At 38.1% G+C, this 20,058-nt stretch overlaps 1 protein-coding gene across 3 annotated transcripts in view; it reads right to left on the minus strand.

Moving 5' to 3' along the window:
• The window catches only part of LOC106150780 (uncharacterized), a 77,053-nt gene that overhangs the window by 35,965 nt on the left and 21,030 nt on the right, over window positions 1-20,058 (minus strand). For 2 of the 3 annotated variants that reach the window (XM_087012285.1, XM_087012286.1), the window contains exons 2-3: window positions 17,165-17,416; window positions 14,551-14,700 (exon numbers count right to left, since the gene is read on the minus strand). In XM_087012285.1, coding sequence (XP_086868411.1) covers window positions 14,551-14,604 — 54 coding nt within the window. In that variant the 5' untranslated portion in view covers window positions 14,605-14,700; window positions 17,165-17,416. The remainder of the gene's footprint in view (window positions 1-14,550; window positions 14,701-17,164; window positions 17,417-20,058) is intronic. The other variant, XM_087012287.1, reaches the window with a different exon arrangement.

The following is a 20,058-nucleotide window of genomic DNA, read 5'->3' on the forward strand; positions in this document are numbered from 1 at the left end:
TGCTGCTTGGTAAGTTCACTTTGCCCCTGAATGACCCTGCCTAGTAGACAGAGCCAGTGCCATATCTGGTTATCATAACCCTCTCTCCATCCCTCAGCAGGTGCCAGCGACCAAGGCTTCAGTGAAACCCATATCTGGTTATCATAACCCTCTCTCCATTACATCCCTCAGCAGGTGCCAGTGACCAAGACTTCAGTGAAACCCATATCTGGTTATCATAACCCTCTCTCCATCCCTCAGCAGGTGCCAGTGACCAAGACTTCAGGGAAACCCATATCTGGTTATCATAACCCTCTCTCCATCCCTCAGCAGGTGCCAGCGACCAAGACTTCAGTGAAACCCATATCTGGTTATCATAACCCTCTCTCCATCCCTCAGCAGGTGCCAGCGACCAAGACTTCAGTGAAACCCATATCTGGTTATCATAACCCTCTCTCCATCCCTCAGCAGGTGCCAGCGACCAAGACTTCAGGGAAACCCATATCTGGTTATCATAACCCTCTCTCCATCCCTCAGCAGGTGCCAGCGACCAAGACTTCAGGGAAACCCATATCTGGTTATCATAACCCTCTCTCCATCCCTCAGCAGGTGCCAGCGACCAAGACTTCAGTGAAACCCATATCTGGTTATCATAACCCTCTCTCCATCCCTCAGCAGGTGCCAGCGACCAAGACTTCAGTGAAACCCATATCTGGTTATCATAACCCTCTCTCCATCCCTCAGCAGGTGCCAGCGACCAAGACTTCAGTGAAACCCATATCTGGTTATCATAACCCTCTCTCCATCCCTCAGCAGGTGCCAGCGACCAAGACTTCAGTGAAACCCATATCTGGTTATCATAACCCTCTCTCCATCCCTCAGCAGGTGCCAGCGACCAAGACTTCAGTGAAACCCATATCTGGTTATCATAACCCTCTCTCCATCCCTCAGCAGGTGCCAGCGACCAAGACTTCAGTGAAACCCAACACATGAGAGCCAAACGGGGCACATTGGGCACAGGCATCCGGGTACTGTTGTTTATCTGGCAGTAATAAGTTGTGTGTCTGGCGTACTGAAAGATGCACACCACACCACCAGTACCTGTTGACCTGACACATTGCTCTTCCTTCCCTCTTTCTTTTTTTGTTTCTTTTTCTCCCACAGACCACAGAATAAAATCATTTTGCATCAAGCATATTCAGTTGGTCTTATGACAAAGTTATCTTGTTAAAGTGATCTAAAAACATCATCTCAAGGCACACACCACCCTGCCCATCTGCCACATAAATAACAAATGTCAAACAAAGGCAGTATTATTTTACATTTTTTTGCTTGTTGTATTTGGCTTCAAGGATGGAGGTAACCGGGTGTGCTGCATATTTTCCTAAGGATGATGTATTTGTTCTCTTGTGATAACATGACTGATACATTTGATTAATATAAGGTAAATATTTTGGATATAAGGTCGGGGGGGGGGGGGGGGGGATGAAACAAACAACTGAATCAGAAAAAATCTAAACACTTAACTGATTTTCTTATGAGTTAAATGTAATAAAATCAATAAATAAAGCCTGATGAGATATTAAACTGACAAACAACGATGGCCATAAACCAAAATGATAATTCCACCCAAATGTTGGCAATTAATGAGCCACACACCATAAGATAATGTGTCTACCTGAAAAGCTACCCTGTCTTCAACTTAATTACATCGTTATCACAGCGGTTTAAATCCAGCTCCTGAGACAAGACTGATCTCATTTCTCTAAATGTTCATTAACTCATTAATCACGGCTTGTTAAAGAGACAGTCCATTATAAGTTTTCACTGTCCTTTAGTATCAGACATGAGACTTCCATTTACTGAAAAAGTCTAAAAATATGGCGCAGGGTCCATGGGGGGGGGGGTCTGCATCAATCTTAAAAATTAAACTTTTTGGGCTTCCAAAAAGTGAAAAATCTGCCAATAGTTGGAACAAACTCATAACTGAGTATTCATTAATTTGGATCAAATCAAGCTATATACTGTAACTTAAACCTTAGTGCATTTTGAAGCTGATATGGCAATACAGCAAGTTTGAGATACTTATGTGATAGATCTATATAAACAATGTATACATATTTTTTTGAATTTGCAGGCAAAAGGACTGTAAAAATTATAATACGCCTCAGTCTTTCATTCCTAACTCCTTAAACTGCCAATAAATTATCATGCATGACTGTGTCTGTATATTTCTTTAAAAAATATTTTTATAAAATTAAATTCACCTCAAGGGAATTCCTGTCCATTGTCATTTGCCATACCTCTCCCAGATGACAAAACTTATCAATAAATGCAAGTATTTTTTCCGCGAACCTTTACAGTATTCAACCCACAGAAGTCTTAGAGACAGGGAACAATGGCGTTCTTTAATGACTCCAGGTTTCTGGGGACAATCTTAATCACCTTTTAATGTCTTAACACATGACATGTTTTGCTATTAGGCTGAAATCACCGACTGACAACTCAGATTCTCTTTCATATCCCCAGTGTCTTGGGAATGAAATGTCTTTTAAGCCCTACAATGGCGGAATGACATTAAGTGCTTCTCGTGTTAAACAGAGAAGAAAAATTGAAAAGCATTCTGTAAGATTTCCATTCTGTGATGCAGAACAAAAACTTAATTTGTAATGTATTGTATTGTATCCATTTGTCAGTGGCCATGCGAGTACAAAACCATTAGTATTTTTTTTTCGGGAAATTAGTTTCCACACGGCACAGCCTCTAGCAAAGTTGGTTGAAGTCCTACGAAGGCTCCCCTTCCCATGGTCACCGTCTGTCTACACAGATCCATCTAACTCTGCGGGGACTCTCACTGAATGCAACAGTAACACAACATACTCAAACGTGTGTGTGTGTGTGTGTGTGTGTGTGTGTGTGTGTGTGTGTGTGTGTGTGTATGTTTGAAACATACTTGTTAATCACAAGACTTTCTGTATTCTACTTATTGCCAAAATGAGGTGTGTTAATCTGATTGCATTCAGCGAGATATCCCCCAGAGTTGGCTCCATTGACACAGAATTGAGAATAAGCCTTAAGTCTCATTTCTGGGGGGGGGGCAGCAAAGTATTGTTCGCAATAGAGCCAAATTAACATTCCTTAAAATATCTCTTCATTTGCCATAGAGCTGATGTAAATGGAAAGTTTAGTGTCTAACGTATTTTTCATACAAAGAAAGTAATAAATAACTGTGTGAAATTCAGGATGGAATGAAAAATCTGCTTTGTCCACATAAGGAATTGGTACTTTCTTAACTGACGATTTCTCATTTAAAATAGTTCAGCTGGGAGTATAAGGCTTCGTTCACATGCAATGTCTATTTTCTAAATTCTATTTTCTATTCGCGCTATCTTATGATCACGGTCTGTGCACTGAATATCCCGCCGCGTAATTACTGGCAGCGCGAGCCAGTTACTTATAGTAACTTATAGTAACTGGCTCGCGCTGCCAGTAATTACGCCGCGGGATATTCAGTGCACAGACCGTGATCATAAGACATACCGAAAATAGAAAATAGAAAATAGAAAATAGACATTGCATGTGAACGAAGCCTAATTCTTTTTTATCATCGCACTAGCACTCATGAATATCTGTTCCTTAAATCAAGTCTTTTAATCTTAATAAAATGCACATGGCCACAAAAACACCTCAAAAGCAATAGACCTTAAAAATACAAAACATTATGGTAATTTTTATCATATTTATGGCCCAAACACATCCGGTGCAGTGCTTGCATACTATCTGACAAACTTCTTATGAATTTCTCTCACGCTTGTAGACTTAAAATTCCAGCGCTGGATAGCACGTGTTGGTCCTTACAAGGACAATATGGTATTTATAACTAGAATCAGTCCAGTGGTTTTGGTCATATACCAGACAGTAATCCAGACATGTCATTTATGAATCTATAAAATAATTATAAATCATAAACTTAGTCATAAAGAGACGCAAGTTCTCCGTTTCCGTATGCATACATCATTTGGGAGCAGGGAATTTAAAATTGCTCATGTCAAATTTTGTTTTGCCCACCTTTTATAGAAACTTTAACAAAATATTTCATATAAAATTTCTGTTCCATCAGTTTATACATACACACACACAAACATTGAATATAGCTACGGTAATTCTCCAATCTATACGAACGTTTTAAATTAATTATTTTTGGAAGATAATCATTTTGTTCGTAAGGCTTGAAATTCAGTCTGCTAAAAATTGCCACGCGTTCGTAACCATTGAAAAACGGACGGAATACGGCTGTACCTGAAGTTATCTCCACTTACCTACATTGCGTAAGCATTACTTTCAGATTAAATCACTGTGATCAGCTAAAAGCACAAACAAATTATTCTTGCGATATTGCAATGAATTAAAACAAACTAAACAAAAGTCGGGAATTCAAGTTAAAAAACAATTTCTTCATACTAAAGAGGTACATTTCTCCCAAGACAAGACAACATCGTTTTTCCCTGTTATGTTTAACCAAGACAGGACAACATCGTTTTTCCCAACTTCTGTCAAAAACAGACAAGAATATTTTCGTATCCAGTTGCATATTTTATTTATTGCGTGTTTATTTTTAATATGATTTCACATACAGAAATTTTGCAATATTAATAATGTCACACCCCCCCCCCCCATTAGGCCTACATAAATTTATCCCGCCAAAACAAAATACTTGAAACTCCTCACAGTAGATTTCACTAACGTTAATAGAGATTATACTTGATATAAAAAATAACATCAGCTCAATTCAAGTCTATTTATGAAAGTCTTTTACAGCATATTAATTTGCACGCAATCAATGTAAACTAAATTAGAAAAATACAGAAAACTGCAGGCAAATTTCTATAAGGTCATACGGCACCTTCATTTTTCACAATCACTAATATCAGTAAGGTTTACCTAATAGTTGTTCATGAGACAAGGTCTTAAACAAGGAAAATCAAACAAACAAACAAACAAACAAAAACCACAACTCAAATTAGAAAAATAAATACAATACAAGACAGAACTCCTCTTAAAAAAATAATTTCCTGATGACTACCAAAACCAAATGAAAAACTCGATCATTGACAATGGATTTCTCATACTCTTCTGTTGTGCGTGGGTTTCAAGTTTATAGATTTTACTAGAAACCAGTTATCGGTGAAACACTGATGGTGGATGCTGATGATCCAGTCGGCCGGCAGAAGTTAAGAAATGATAATAAACAGTAAGTAATTTATGTGTACTGATGCTTTCAATAATTTCTAAATAACAATAGGGTTTTAAAACTGGCCTGTAGCTGCCGGCGGGCAGGTTGAGTCCTCCTATCGTCTCATTCAAAAACAACACAAATACATGATAACAATCTCTCCTGTCAAGTGGCAGTTCCTTTGTTTGGAACGGTGGTCTGAAAACTCGCTTTGACGAATCATGGGGCGAGTTTCAATCGGGCACACTTTCTTGCGTTCGGAAAATTTAAATTGTGCCCAAGGTGAGTTTAGCGATCGTTCGTACAGAACGGAGACAAAAAATTCAGATTCAGAGAAAAAACGTTTTGTTCGTAATTATTGCGGCGTTCGTATAGATTGGAGAATTACCGTACTTTTATACCTAACAATTTCAAACCTACGGATTCATGGACTCCCATCATGCAACTGAGTCATCAACTGGCAAATGAAATAAAAAGTTTTATTTCATGTTTACATCCATTAATTTTCAGTTGTGTACATATTTCGATATTTCTGCCTTTTTGTCTCCAGACAGAAATATATCCCACAAGCAAAACTGAAAAACATAGCACATTATGGACTGATGTCACAGTCTGAATATGGCTGATTGCCGACCCACCCACTCAATAAACACGAAGAATGTCCGCCTTGATTGCCACTCGACTTCTTACAATTTCAGAAAGTAATCAAGTGCACCAAAATAGCATCAACTGTATTCATTTTGAACCAACTATTGTCTGCCTGAAGGTTTAACATGATGTTGCCACACCCTTCCTTTTAAAGTTTAAATAAAGAGAAACCAAAACAGATTGCGATTAGAAGACATCATTCGTGTTTACCAGATGTATTATTACCACTTGTGCCTACGCAAAAAAAAAAAAAAAAAAAAAAAATATCCAAAGAGCCTGCTGATAACCGGACATATGTCAACGTGACATAATGTCAACTGATAGACAGATCCTGTTTTGAATATCAAGGCATCAGTCTATGTTTGATTCCATTAAATGCTGACACACTGATGAAGTATCCTGCCATTTTTTATCAAAATTTTCATGTTTCTATGACTGGGTTTCCATACTAGATCGATCTTACAGGAACGATCCATATCCAAGGGGTTTCTCACTAAATCGCTTTCAGCTTATATGCAATAATTAACGATAATTAATTACCCCCTAGCAGCTTCAGTAGGTGTGCCAGACATCTTAAACGCCTAATTTGAGTGCAATTTAGCAAGAATTCCCTTGGAGATAGATCGATCCTCAGTCAGTACGACAGGGTCTGGGAATGGTCCCTATAAAGACCTTTCCATCCACAACACTCACTCCTCCTCAGTCTAAGGCTCTGTTCTCACAACTTTTAGATCGATCTATCACCGCGGGGAGTCTCACTAGATTACTGTCAGATAATCCCCCTTAAGTGTCCGTCCCCGCCTACTACATGCTTTAAGGGGTAATTAACTTTCGTGTCCGCCCGGCTGACAGCTATTTAGCGTGAACCCCCAGGGAGTTAGGTCGATCCAATGTAGGTCGATCTAATCTATGAGAATGGGGTGTATAAGGAAGCTGTGAGGTTTACTTTCAATATAATAAGGCAAACATTACATCATGTCACGCTGTTGGGATGGTATGTTGTTAAGATAATTACCATGTAGAGGACGGAATATGCAAACATCTGTATCGTAAAAGAATTTGTCTCGGTGACTCCCTATCGCCTATAGGTCTATGACGTAATTATCGAACACAGCAAAAAAATGTACCTTTTCACTTAATTTTGCACTCATTTTGAAGAGGAATAAAGATAATTACCATGTAGGAGATAAAATATACAAACATCTGTATCATCAAAGAATTATTTAAAACCTTCATGAGGATTTTTTTATTTCAGTCTGTTTGCACTGAGAGATACTTTAATGATTAGATCAGTGCCTGACCACAAACAGGTGAAAAAATGGTACGAGAAGTGGAACACACCTTTCCGACCACAAAAATCCTGTTTTCCACGAATTAACCTGTAGTGAAAGCTTACTGAACTGATGACCTCATAATGCAGAGCTTGTTTACATATATAGCATTTCAGTGTGTGTGTGTGTGTGTGTGTGAGAGAGAGAGAGAGAGAGAGAGAGAGAGAGAGAGAGAGTAGAAGCTAAGGAAAGCACGAGAGGACCAGGAAAAGATATATTGGGTGGGAATATAATACTAGCAAAGTCAGCAGATTCACTTGAAATCCTACTGTAACTACTTACTTTATATTCTATCCATTATTAGTCCCACCTCTAGCTTTCATAAATGTCATAGCCTCAGAGAAACACAGGGGATTTTTAAAACTAAAACATATCAAGAGGGGAAAAAAAAACCATCTTCCAAGAAATCAGATCTCTTGATGGAAACCGAGCTTTCAAAGGTCTCAAATTCAAGAGGTTTGGGTGCCATAATGACAGATGTTGGTATTATTACAAGGAAAAATGAACATCTGTAAATTTATAATAGACTTCAATGTACATATATGTTTTGGGCATTAACTTCCCTGTGACCTTTGTCTTTCTATCATGAAATAGGGCTTGGTCTACACATCACATTTCTCATGAGCTCCTCAAATTTGGTCTTCAAGATGAAGACTAAATAAAAACGTAAAGCAAGTTCAAATGTCTTCCTTTCAATACAAAGTACAAGCACACAACCATCTACCAAAAAATAGAGAAATTCTGCCCTGGCAAGTACTTGAATTGACAGAACCACTCACAAAGTATGCTGTTTATTTTCATTCCCAATTCACGGAGGCCTACCTACCTACCCACCCATGCTCAAACTGAATAGAGGAATAAAAAAAATAGTAAATAACAAAATATACCTGGGAGGAAAAAAAAAAAAAGGATCTGCACTTTACATACATAGAGACAAAAACACACAATATGTCATTTTCCAGACCCCTGGATTGAACTAAAAATGACAATTAAACCTTTTTTTCTTGGTGTCTGTCTGTTTTGTTGTAGAGTACTCTACTTCATGGCCTAGTTTCTTCACATCTGCCACCTGCCCCAACACAATGAGTCATCTTCTGTGCCATTAAAAAAAACGGATTTATTCTCTTGTAAACAAAGCGGAACATGGAACATCAAATTTCACAGGCAATTTTTGTGGTTGGGGGACAGGCAAGTTGAACACTTATGCAGTCTCGGATTTTTATATATCTATTTCCTTTTTTTTTTAACCAAAACTTGCAATGTGACATCTGTCTTTCAAGTAGGGGATTTCATCATGGGGCACTGTATATTCTACAGAAAAAAATCACAGTTTACCTTTTAACATTAACTCATCCTAAACAAGGAGCACAATCTCATTTTCTTTGACCGTTTATGTTTTTTCCTGAGACCAGCTACAGCCATAAAATATTTCTTATCCTCATACTTAACAGGCAGTCATATACCATTTAACTTATGGGGGATTTCCTGCAGGATGATGCTACCTATTGTTGAAAAGATTTACGTAAGGTGACGAAGACCACAACCACTTATAAGCCTCTGTACACAGCGCAGGGTGAGCACGATTATCATACAATAATACCATAATCGTCTATGAAACCAATCAACATTATTAGTATGGAGCCCATTAAATTGTTTATAGTGATTTCATTTATTATTAATTACTTTTTTTAAAACAATTGCACCTCTGGATATACTTATAAGAAACATTACATGCAATATTCATGAAAATAGTCCCAATTCGTGCCAGAATCAGACGACAGTATTGACCTCAATTAGAAGCATGGATTCTGTCTTGGTTGGTCTATATCTATTTATCTAATTCATTTATATATTCATTTCTGAGCTAGTTTTTATTAAGGCTATGGCAGGAAAATTTCAATAAACAAGCAATGCAGGTTAATTCAACTCATAGCAACCTGGTCTTAAGCATTTCCTGATATTGCTACCCTTCCATGCCCCCCCCCTCTCCCCCCCCCCCCCAACAGACCTGAACAAAAACTTCTTTATAACATTTAATGTGTTTTCCTTAGTCTCCCGATACCTTCCAGACAAATTACTGATATTACCTTAGATGCCCTTTTTACAGATCTTGCCGCAATGCAAGTCTGCCACACGTTTTTATTTCAGCAGGCATGATAGATTTTTCTTATTCGAAATCAGGGAACAAAACATCAAACAAAGTTGAAATCACAATTGGAAGTAACTTGGTTCAATTGTTTTTCACTGAGCTGAAAAATCGACTATCTAAGTGCTCCAAAACTTACTTAATGCATTTTCACAAAGACTGCAAAAGTGTTTTTGAGGAAGTTGTAAATTTACTTTTATGAAGTCACGAAAATCTTTTTTTTTTCTATTTTATGAAACAATGGGGATACTCAAGATGTTTTTCACTTGTCATGCAAAGCATTTGTCAAGTTGCGAAATCTTTAGTGAGAAAGCAATTAAGACCCAACGCACATGTCAATGCATGTGCACTGCATTTAAGGGATCTTGGATATTAAAGAAAAAGTCCAAAACTAATGCAGCTAATGAAATTTCCTATTAACTTAAAGAAAAGGTCTAGCAAGCCAAACAATTTTTCAAAGTTTGTAGTCACAGTGTAACACGAGTGACGTAATATCAGCGTTTTGAGGCTAAAATTGTCTTTTTTTTAATCAAGAATTTCTCTTAAACAAAAAGCCCTATTAATACGATTGAAATAGCTATCTAAAGGTTAGCACAAACTCCATTAAACTCTGTCAGGATTTTCTTTTTTTATTTTTACTTTTGATTTTATTTTGATAAAACGTGAATTTTACGAAATATATATGGACCTTCCAATTTCAGTATTAATAACTTCAAAAATAAAAGGTCAATCCAAAAACCAAGACTCAGACGACTAGATATTATACTGAAACAGAGACACATCAAATTTCATGTCAATCTGACAGTTACAGAATGAGATATGGGGATTGAAGTTTAGACTATGTTATCAATCTTCAAAGCTCAGAAATCGCTCCTAAACCATTTTGCTCAGGTAATTGGGCTATTTAAGCAAAATAATTGCACCTCCACCTTACCTGTTATCATCTTGTTGATCGGGAAGGTCTATACACCATTACGTGTTAAAATTGGGTTGTTTGTTTCTATCTAGATGCCAGAAAATCTTACTTTTGTACGCAAACTTATTCGTACCACGAAAGTCGCTCTTCGCTGGGAAATGATTGACAGCTGAGTAGGTCTACCTACTCTCGTTTCACTGACGTAATTAATCATAATTGTGTCTGACGCAGTAGGAGTCTGTGCACTGTCTAGGAAGTGTCTAAGGAAGCGCTTACAAACAAAAAGAGGATTACTTGGTGTGCCAGCAGAGGACAATGCCACCCGTCGTGCGTGGGCGCCGCTCTACACACCAAGACGCGAAAATTGAGAAAGTAAAGCAAGATTTACTCCGAGAAATGGCCGAATGTGGGTACGTATATGCCATGATGCCACAGAGTGCCAAGACCGTAATATGCGAATTTGAAAATGTTTTGGGTGGCAATATTACTTTAAAACTTGCTTGCTATTACAATCTTTATTGTGCATAAAATGATTGCCTAACGATTTTTTTCTGACAACCCCAGACGTTGTACGAATACTCAGCAGTTCAAGTGTGATCTCGAGTCTTTACCGCGGGGTTTCTCCATCCACCAGAAGCACTCTCTTTCAAAATTCTCTTGCTTTCCTCGCTCATCCGTTTTCTCACGACTTTCTTTCTTCCCATGACTGTGTATATAACTGTGTTCTGCTTAGCTGACGTAAGACTTATGAGCTGCCAGGGCACGCGTAACAGCTTAAGAAGTTAGACAACCATTCTTGCCCCGCCCCCCATAGTAACGGTGCTTGTCAACGGAGGCGGAGCCTAAAGCCTGCCACCCGTACCAGTCAGGACAGGTAGAAAAACTCGTCCAAATGTATATTTTTAGTCCGTGTTTCACAAATATAACTTAATTGAGTATTAGATACAAAATTGATTATTTCTAACGTATAAAAAACTAAAAATCGAGTTTTAGACGTATTTTTAATATCCTAGACCCCTTAAATAGAGGAGGGGACTGCATGGGAGGGGGGGGGGGAAGAGAGATATTGGTTGTGTATCCCTTCTTCTACACTCAAACAAATATACTAGTGGATGGTTAATGGCCAGACCAAAAGATAAAAAGGCTGGTTTACACATTTGCATGTGATCCAACTTTGCACCAAGATTGTCATTTTCTTTGGCTAAGCCACCCTTCATAAGGAGGCCTAGGGGCGACCCTGATCAGTCTGATTTGGTTTATACCAGATTCTGGACAAATGTAAACCTGCCTGATAAAGCCTCGTCTTTTACAAATCAGAAATATGGGTTAGCAAATAAATCTTGAGAGATATACAGATGTGGCAATATTAGTTACATGAACTATATTTCTTCATCACTTGATCAGAAGAGCTCTAGAGCATGATCAAAAATTCAAATTCAAGTGTCCTGGCTGGACAATCAGTGACCCGGGGTCAGTGGCCATTTATAATGCAGAGATAAGGGCCCATTATGTAATACTCAGCACATAAGGTCAGCAGGGGTTAGATTCACAATGGGACTTAACTCAAATGTTGGTATGGAGCTTTCATTTCAGACCAAAAATTCTATTCCATCCCAGGGCATACAGAAAACTTTCAGGAGGATGTTAAGCCTGCGTTGCAGAGAATAAGAAAGAACTCTGAGAAGAATACTTACATTTAGACTAACTTTCAACTAAATTTTTTCAGAGAAACCACCCACTAAACGGGTACAGACTCCAGGATTACCCCACCCCCCCCCCGCAAAAAAAAAAAAAAAAAAAAAAAAAAAAATACACCCAACTTGACCCAGATATTTTAATTGCAATCAAACTGTCTACTTATTAAAAGCTAGTTTCAGGCCTTTTTCGTTTGTCATATGTACAGATATCAAAACACTTAGCCTGGTTCTAACAGTGTGTGTGTGTGTGTGTGTGTGTGCGTGTGTGCGCGCGCACACGCGCGCGCGCTTGCATGTGTGCTCCCATTCACAACTTTACCTCGAACTGTTTGGACCAATCAAAGTTAACCTTACAAAAATGGCCATGTGAAGTGAGGGGTATCTCTTTAAAGTCATTCTCTTACCTACTAATAGTCTGTATGAAAAAGGGCAAAAAAGGAGCCTTTGGAAAAAAAGGAGCTGAGCGCATCAGCAGATAAAATTAGACCAGCAGGACACACACAGCAAGGGTTCACGTGTCATCAGTCCTTGCAATGTGACCTTTATATACTTAACTAGCTCTGATATCAATACCAATCATTTTATCTCCCGCACGACTGATTACAACCTCATGGTCATGCGAATTCATCCATGGAAAAACACCTGCTGCGCTTCCAAGTTTATCATAAATATGGGCCCTGTCCTTTATCATTCCATTTCAGGTACACTAAGACCTTTATTATTCAGATCAACTGTGACCTAATCTAAATGTCTAATGTGAATGTACTGACGGCAAGCACCTGCCATATTTAGCGTCCCAAATGATAGACTACATGTACGCTATCACTACCAGTGCACCAGATATCAAAGGCTTTCTGCACACTGCACCATCTCCTGACAAACCAGATCTCTCTTCTCTCTCTCGCCCTGTGTGGTTGCAACAAGAGATTTATTCATCAATAGTAGTAGTAATAATAATAATATAAAAAACCTTGGCAGGATCACCAGTACAAGTTACTTCCTTATTGCTTTGTCTATTCAACACGCGAGGAGGCTTTGGGAATTTCTGTACAATATGTGCAGCTTTACACAGACTGGTTTGACTGTCTAATGTGGAAACACATACATATACACAAGAGACAGCAGACAAATTTATCATACCTGTGAACTCGTTTCATCAATCCTCCTTGCAAAACCTAGATCAAACATTCCACACACCTTGTATTAATATAATTATATTATAGGCAACAAGGCAAAACCAAGACTTCACCACAACCAAAATCTCCTCTAATGACTATGCACTTTGTTCTTTATTTACACCAGCTTCAGATTTTCTCAAGGAAGCAATTAATAATTTATAGTTGTTTTGTTCTGTTTCAAGGACAGTTGGAATTTAGGGAGTTTAGAATAACTTCCTATCAAGGACATAAAATTCATAACAGGACATAAATTTTTTCTATATCACTCAATGTGGAGCTGCGTCGACATTTTTTAGGTTAAACAGAGGACTCAATTATACAATCGCTTCTCAAAATTTAAGTTTGTCCTCTGTTATGTGAACCAGGCATTCTTACGATTAACCATAAAGGGTGGAGGTCTATATTAATGCAAAATTTGTTTAATTATCTACACTGACATGAAGCTGCTAGGCATTCTCCCAATTTATATGCAAGCCAAGCAGTCCAAGGCCATAAGCTGTGAAGTCATTCGGTGCACGCGAAATCCCCAAAATCCAGACAGTCATAACCAGCTTCGTGATCTTATTTGGTAATAGCTGAGGCTATCCTTCTCCCCTTTTTTTTTTGTTCTCCCCTAATTTTGTATTCTATCCATGGCATAGCTCAGCAAGACTGGTATATTGTAGAGAAGTGGGGGCAGACAGATGTGATATAGCCTGCTCAACATGCAGTGGTTTGGCTGAAGACGGGCGGGGGGGGGGGGGGGGAGGGGGGATTTGACCTCAGAGCAAACTGCTGTTTGCAGGGAATATAGCATATCATCATGAGTCATACTTTTTTTTATGGCACAGTTACTTGCTGAGTGAAATGATACTGTGGCCTTTAGATACTCCTTTGGCTGGTGATATTATCATGTTATGAACTGTGTTATAATAACACATGAGAGAAGATGAACTATGTAACGACATTTAGGGAAAGTGTTATTAGCAGACGAAAATATTGCATATACACACTATAATACAGACATGATAAGTAAGACATTTGAAGTTTAAAAATATGACCATTTCATACATTTTCATATCTGTGATAAATTTATATGAAAACTTTCCAGCAACATGATATACTTTATCGTTAAAAAATTTATTGATAAAAAATGTACTAGAATATTTTGAGATTATTGTTATATTATAATAACTTCAAAATACGGTTACTGCATGAGCCCCTCAGAGAATCAATTCAGTGTCTTTTAGTGAATTATGCGGCAAGCTATCAAGTGGGTCGGCCATATACGATCCGCAAATCTGTTTGTCTGCGGATAAACTTGATCTGAATATGTCCTAAAATTGTCGAAAAACTCGATAAAACATCAGAATCATCACAAAGTTCTCGCGCAGTTAAATCACTGGTAGATTAGCAGACCATTCAATAGAGACCAACACCCACCTTTCTCGGCACTGGGGAGGACGTCACACTTTCAGCCGCCATAATTCCATTCATAGCGCTGCTACAGCTGCAGTTAGTTTCCAGTAGGGTCAGTGTATCGTAAGGACGCTCATTCTTATTTCTTCTCCGTAGCTTTCCCTGGCTGGTCTACTGTAAATGAACACAGAAGTTATAGCTATTTTCAGAACAATTTTCCAGGACTTATTTTGAGAATAAAAGGAAGCGTGTATCATGAAGACGGAAAAGTGGGTTTTATCCCGGCAGTCTTGATGCTAATAGTTTCACTCCGTTAAATGGCACTCACATATATCTTGCTATAAATGTTTTCCAGAGTGCGATCATGAACAGATTAAAAAAAGAAAACACGCATTAACAATGTAAATTGCTATACTCTTTCTAAGATAACAGCAGAACAGTGCATCTACTACAAATGTAATATATAGCTAAGTATGCTTGTAGCAAGTCTGGGCAGGGAGCATTTCTGCAGAACGAATATCTATCACATTTACTTTCAGTCATACTGATGACTTATGGGTTCCTATTACTCATCATTTCAGACATTCTTTAATATTTATTCGAATCCAACTTTTTTGAAAATTTGACAAAAAAAATATTGGGTATAATTTTCAGCAGGGAGGAGTGGATGATAAGCTTTTTTATTGTTAATTTCCTGGTCTAAAACTAGTTTTACGAGATGTTTTTTTTTTTTCCTGCGACAACTACCAGAGCACTAAGTGCTTTGTCATAAATTAAGGCTCAGCTACGTGTGAAATAAATATTGCTTCTTACGTGGGAGGAGCAAACACACAATCTGCAGTCCTGCCCAAATAGTAAATAAGTAATGAGAATCAATAGTTCATTACATTAAGGCGTATGTTTTGAATGTGACAATGTTTCAGCACCAGTGTAACCATCAAAAGATTTATAACTCTTTAATAATTCTAACTGATGAAATTAGTTCTAAAAATATAAGGCAAACAATAACATTGCTTTCCCACCCCTCCCAGCTGCAAAGACAAACCATTCAATTTTTATATGCCCTCTGTATCCCATACCCATATAGCTAGCTATTCAATCTTTAGCAAGAAGCACTAAGCTAACCCTAAACTGTTCAATAGCTGACTGCTGCAGTGTTAGACAACAATGCTGCAGACATTCTATGGAGGCCAAGATCTTGATTTTGGACATAAGACATATTCTCACAGCAACTGACTCCATAAACCTCTTTAAATCTGGCTTTATATATCTCAGCAATACAGCTGTGCCCGTAGGTTTAGAGAAGCTGGGTTCAGGCCATTGGGTTCTGCAAGGGAGATTACTCCCTTTGGCCCCATTCAAATTAGGGGACTAACTAGTCGAGGGTCAAATATGGCCGACCTACTTCAATACTTCCCCATGGGATATCTATTAAGTGTCAGTGTCTGTTAGTGGATGAGACAGCAAGCTTTGTAGTGGGTCACCATATTTGATCCTCGGACTAGTTAGTCCCCTTTTCTGAATGGGGCCTTTGACAAACCCTCCACAAGTTAGTTTAATGCCGTTTAGGCCATGGTGGATCAAAGCCAATCATAAATTGCTTAAAATAAGAGGCTGACAAGACAAAATCATTGGGCAGCTTTCACAACCAAAGTTAATCTGAGGCCTAGAGCCCTCTAGAACAGCGGACTACCAGATCCGTAGATCAAATATGGCCGACCCACTTGAAAGCTTGTTGCGTGATCCCCACGGGGAATCTATTCAGTGTCTTTTAAGGGGATTCTATAAAAGGCAGGGTAACCATTAGGGGATAAGTTGCATCGCTTTCAAGTTGAGTCAGCCATATTTGATCCATGGAACAGTTATTCCATGGATCATCTGTTCTGAAAGCACCCTTAATCTGCTGATCAACTGCCTCAGAAGGTTATAAAATATGTAATTATCAATAACCAAACTACAAGTAGCCATAGACTTGTTACTTCCCATTTTGCTGGTATAACATGGCTAACATCATTTGAAGTGAATTCCAATATTCTTAATATTCTTAATACATGTCTGCCCAGTCTGAGTCAAGAAACTGCCCCAAGCTCTGAACATGATGATATTCTACAGTTTAAACCAGACAGCATATCTGATCTATATCATATGGTTGTGTCTAGTGGTAGCCTGCTGTTGGGGCCAGCATTACAGTGTAAATGCTCAATATTACCAACCATTAGGATTTTTTTTACTTCAGCTCAACTTTTTGAGGTCCCTAGCTGACATCTCTGAATCGTGACCTTATTTTTGTAGTACAGAGATTGCGAAACCATCTTTGGGTTAATGTTAAATCCTAATATGACCCCCCCCCCCCTCCACTCCACCTCCTCATATTTAAAATGCAAGGGTTCAGTCATTTGTATTAAATCTTAAAATATAACTAATTAAGTGTACAATATAAGTTCATACTGCATTACTTTTTATGGTCATTTGAGCTACAGTATCACTGCTATTCCCTTATTAAACTTAGCATTAACTCTGGTATAAACTCTGCTACAGATAAATAAAATGAAATAAAAACACAGGGGAATATTAAGTATACACACATAGTCTTCAGCTAAAAAACATCCACTTTTATATTCAAACAACCCAACCTTACCCTCTATTTCAAAGCTCTGTCACACAAGTTCTGTCTTAATTCAGCGTCAGTGGACTGGGAATGATCCACAAGGGGGGGTTCAGGTTTATGTGGGCTATCACAGGAGGCCCAGTGAAAATATCCTGCACATGTGTTCTCCCTGGTCACGTTTCCATGTGTGTGTGTCCTTATGCAACGATCTTAGGATGTCCCAACAACACCAGCACTACTGGGATCACAGCTTTGGCTCTAAATTAAGTGTACAGGTCCTATCTGAAAAAGGCAGATAAGGAGATTTATAAGCCAAAACCAAGAGGATATGCTCACAAATACCCTGAAATAAAGGGGAAATGTCACACCAAAATTCCGCGTCATTGACAGTTGACTGTGGCAATATGAACAACAGGGTGATAACAAGAGAGAGACTCATACCTAACACAGGTCACCCTTAACACTGCCTACTTGTAAGTGCTGGCACTACTGAAGTGATTGACTGACTGGAGAGCTCAGTTTTGATGTCTAGTTTTCAAAGGAGTTAGCAAGCTTAATACTGCTGGCCACTGGTTGCTAATGTGTATGCAGCCCTCCAAGCTAGCTGGCTAGCTAAGCTCGTCAACCCAGCAAAAACACACACAAACTACCAGCACTACGGCAACAAAGGGTTAACAGCACAAGGTGCTTTTCACATTTCCAATCGCAATTACCCAGTGATTGCAAAATGACCCACTCCTTCTCAACCCTAGCCTTGACAATGTTCCTTGAATTAAACTGGCATTTTGTGACGTGCACTTAGGGGTTTAAACATTGGGGAACGTTTTATCGCCACTCTACAAATGTATTTGGACATCAAACAGCTAGAGCCTGAAATAAACACAGGGCCATATGTTATGCAAATTGCCCATTGCTGCAGTGACCTAGTTTTTCACTTCTTATCTCAGGCACCTACTCGCTGATTAATGCGGTTTATACTGCCAGCTACACCAGCACAAGCAGATTAAGGCCGTTCTGCTCTACGGAGCTCAAGCTCTGCTGCTTCATTCTAAGGTGGAATTCAAACAAAATTCTAATAACCATAATGATACAGTGCGTTTTATTCACAATGACAACTGCTAACTTTGATTCTTGACTTTTTCAATGAAATCCATATTTGCCAACCCACAAGGACGTTTTAATTGGTTTCATCCATTATTTATTCATAGATATGGTGGCGAAAAAATTGCATACAAAATAAATGGCTCAGTTCACTTTAAAAATTCCTATATACCTGATTGAGAGTAATGAAAATGTGTCATCTGGTATCAAAAGACAAATTGTACTGAAATGAAACCTGGAAACTTGTAATAAAATGTTACAGTTCTTTAAAAACTGCATAAATTCAAACACCAATGTTTTATTATTAATGCCGTAAAGAATGTTTGAAAAATTAAAAAGTATGTCAGGGATTATTCTTTAGATTACCAGAAGTCTTGACAAAAGTTCAAGTGACTAGAAATGGGACATTTACATTAATTTCTGATCTAAGCAAGTGTCTTTTATACAATATTTCTTGAACTTGGGTTACAAAATGTAACAAAAATAGGAGATTAAGGCAACAGAAGGCAACTTGTCAGTTCTAGTACACCAGACCTCAACATCATAAACATATTGCAAAATCCTAATCTAAAATCATTAATTTTTCAACATACAGTGATACGCAAAAACCATGTCAAACATGAAGTTTATTAATTACTCAACTGAATTTATTCCACTTTGTGCCATTCATTTTGTATTTAAATCAATAGAGAACACTTGATAATGATATGAAAAAAAGCCATCCAAATGTACCTATTTCAAGTTAGTTAATCGTGGATCAAAAGCCTTTATACATGCCACAATTTCACCTATTTCTATGGCCAGCCAAATGAAAGACCTTGCACTTTGATATCGTGACCAGCGTTATGTTAATAGGTCAACAACTTATACACAGGACTTCATACAAACAAAAGGGCCTTCTTCAACATGCATTCTAGGCAAAAGGTTTCAAGGCTGCTAAACCTGTACAATATTAAAGATTGCATAATTTCTCAGAGAATAGTTTTAATATTCCCCTATTTATGGACCAATGCATGAAGACAAGGAGGAAAACTGTAAAAGAACCAAAGGACGAGAGAGAGAGAGAGCTGGTTGATAAACATTTCAAAAGGTGTTTTAACACTCAAGTAGTGACAGCTCTACTTGGAGACACCTCTTCTGCTGACCTATGATTATTCCTACCCCCTCGTATTTGTTTTATATCATTTAGTCAGGGTTGTGTATGAACCAAAAGAACTGTAAATACGGTTAAAATTTCAAAGCAAAATGAGTTAAAAATCTGTTTTATTTGCAGAAAAAATTAATATTCTCAGATTTAATCTCTCTCTCTTCTAAGTGCAGATATCTTACAGGCTACAGTTCTTTACGTTCAGCTGTAGTTAAACAGCCCCAAAATATGGATATCAGCTGCCGTCTCCTGCCTTAGTTATTTTCAGTCAGTCAGCAAAAATCGATAAAATGACTCCAGAATAAAGATTACTTTCCCCTAAGATGGAGAAATTTAGCAGGCAGCATATATTGGTTTACACTATTTTAGGCTGCCTCGCAAGTGAAACGTGCCAGATAAGGCCAAGATGTTCTTTTTCTTTTTTGTTTACTAATGCATACTTTAAGCTCAAACCTCATTCTTATACCCATGATAAATAAATAAACAAAGTATATGAATAGATAAAACAAAGAAAATGAAACTCAGTTATTTTGATTCGAAGTCTCTCTGGATTGTAACCTCAGGCAATAATTCATGCTGGGGTTTACGGTTTTGAAACTGCCTTTATAAAAGGCAGATACAGTTTCTGGACTTCAAAAACCGAAATCTCAGTTGGTACCAGTCGCAGGCTGGCATG

This window comes from Lingula anatina, chromosome 4 (genome assembly GCF_051362555.1).
Source record: "Lingula anatina isolate TDL-2025a chromosome 4, LinAna3.0, whole genome shotgun sequence".
NCBI lineage: Eukaryota > Metazoa > Brachiopoda > Lingulata > Lingulida > Lingulidae > Lingula > Lingula anatina.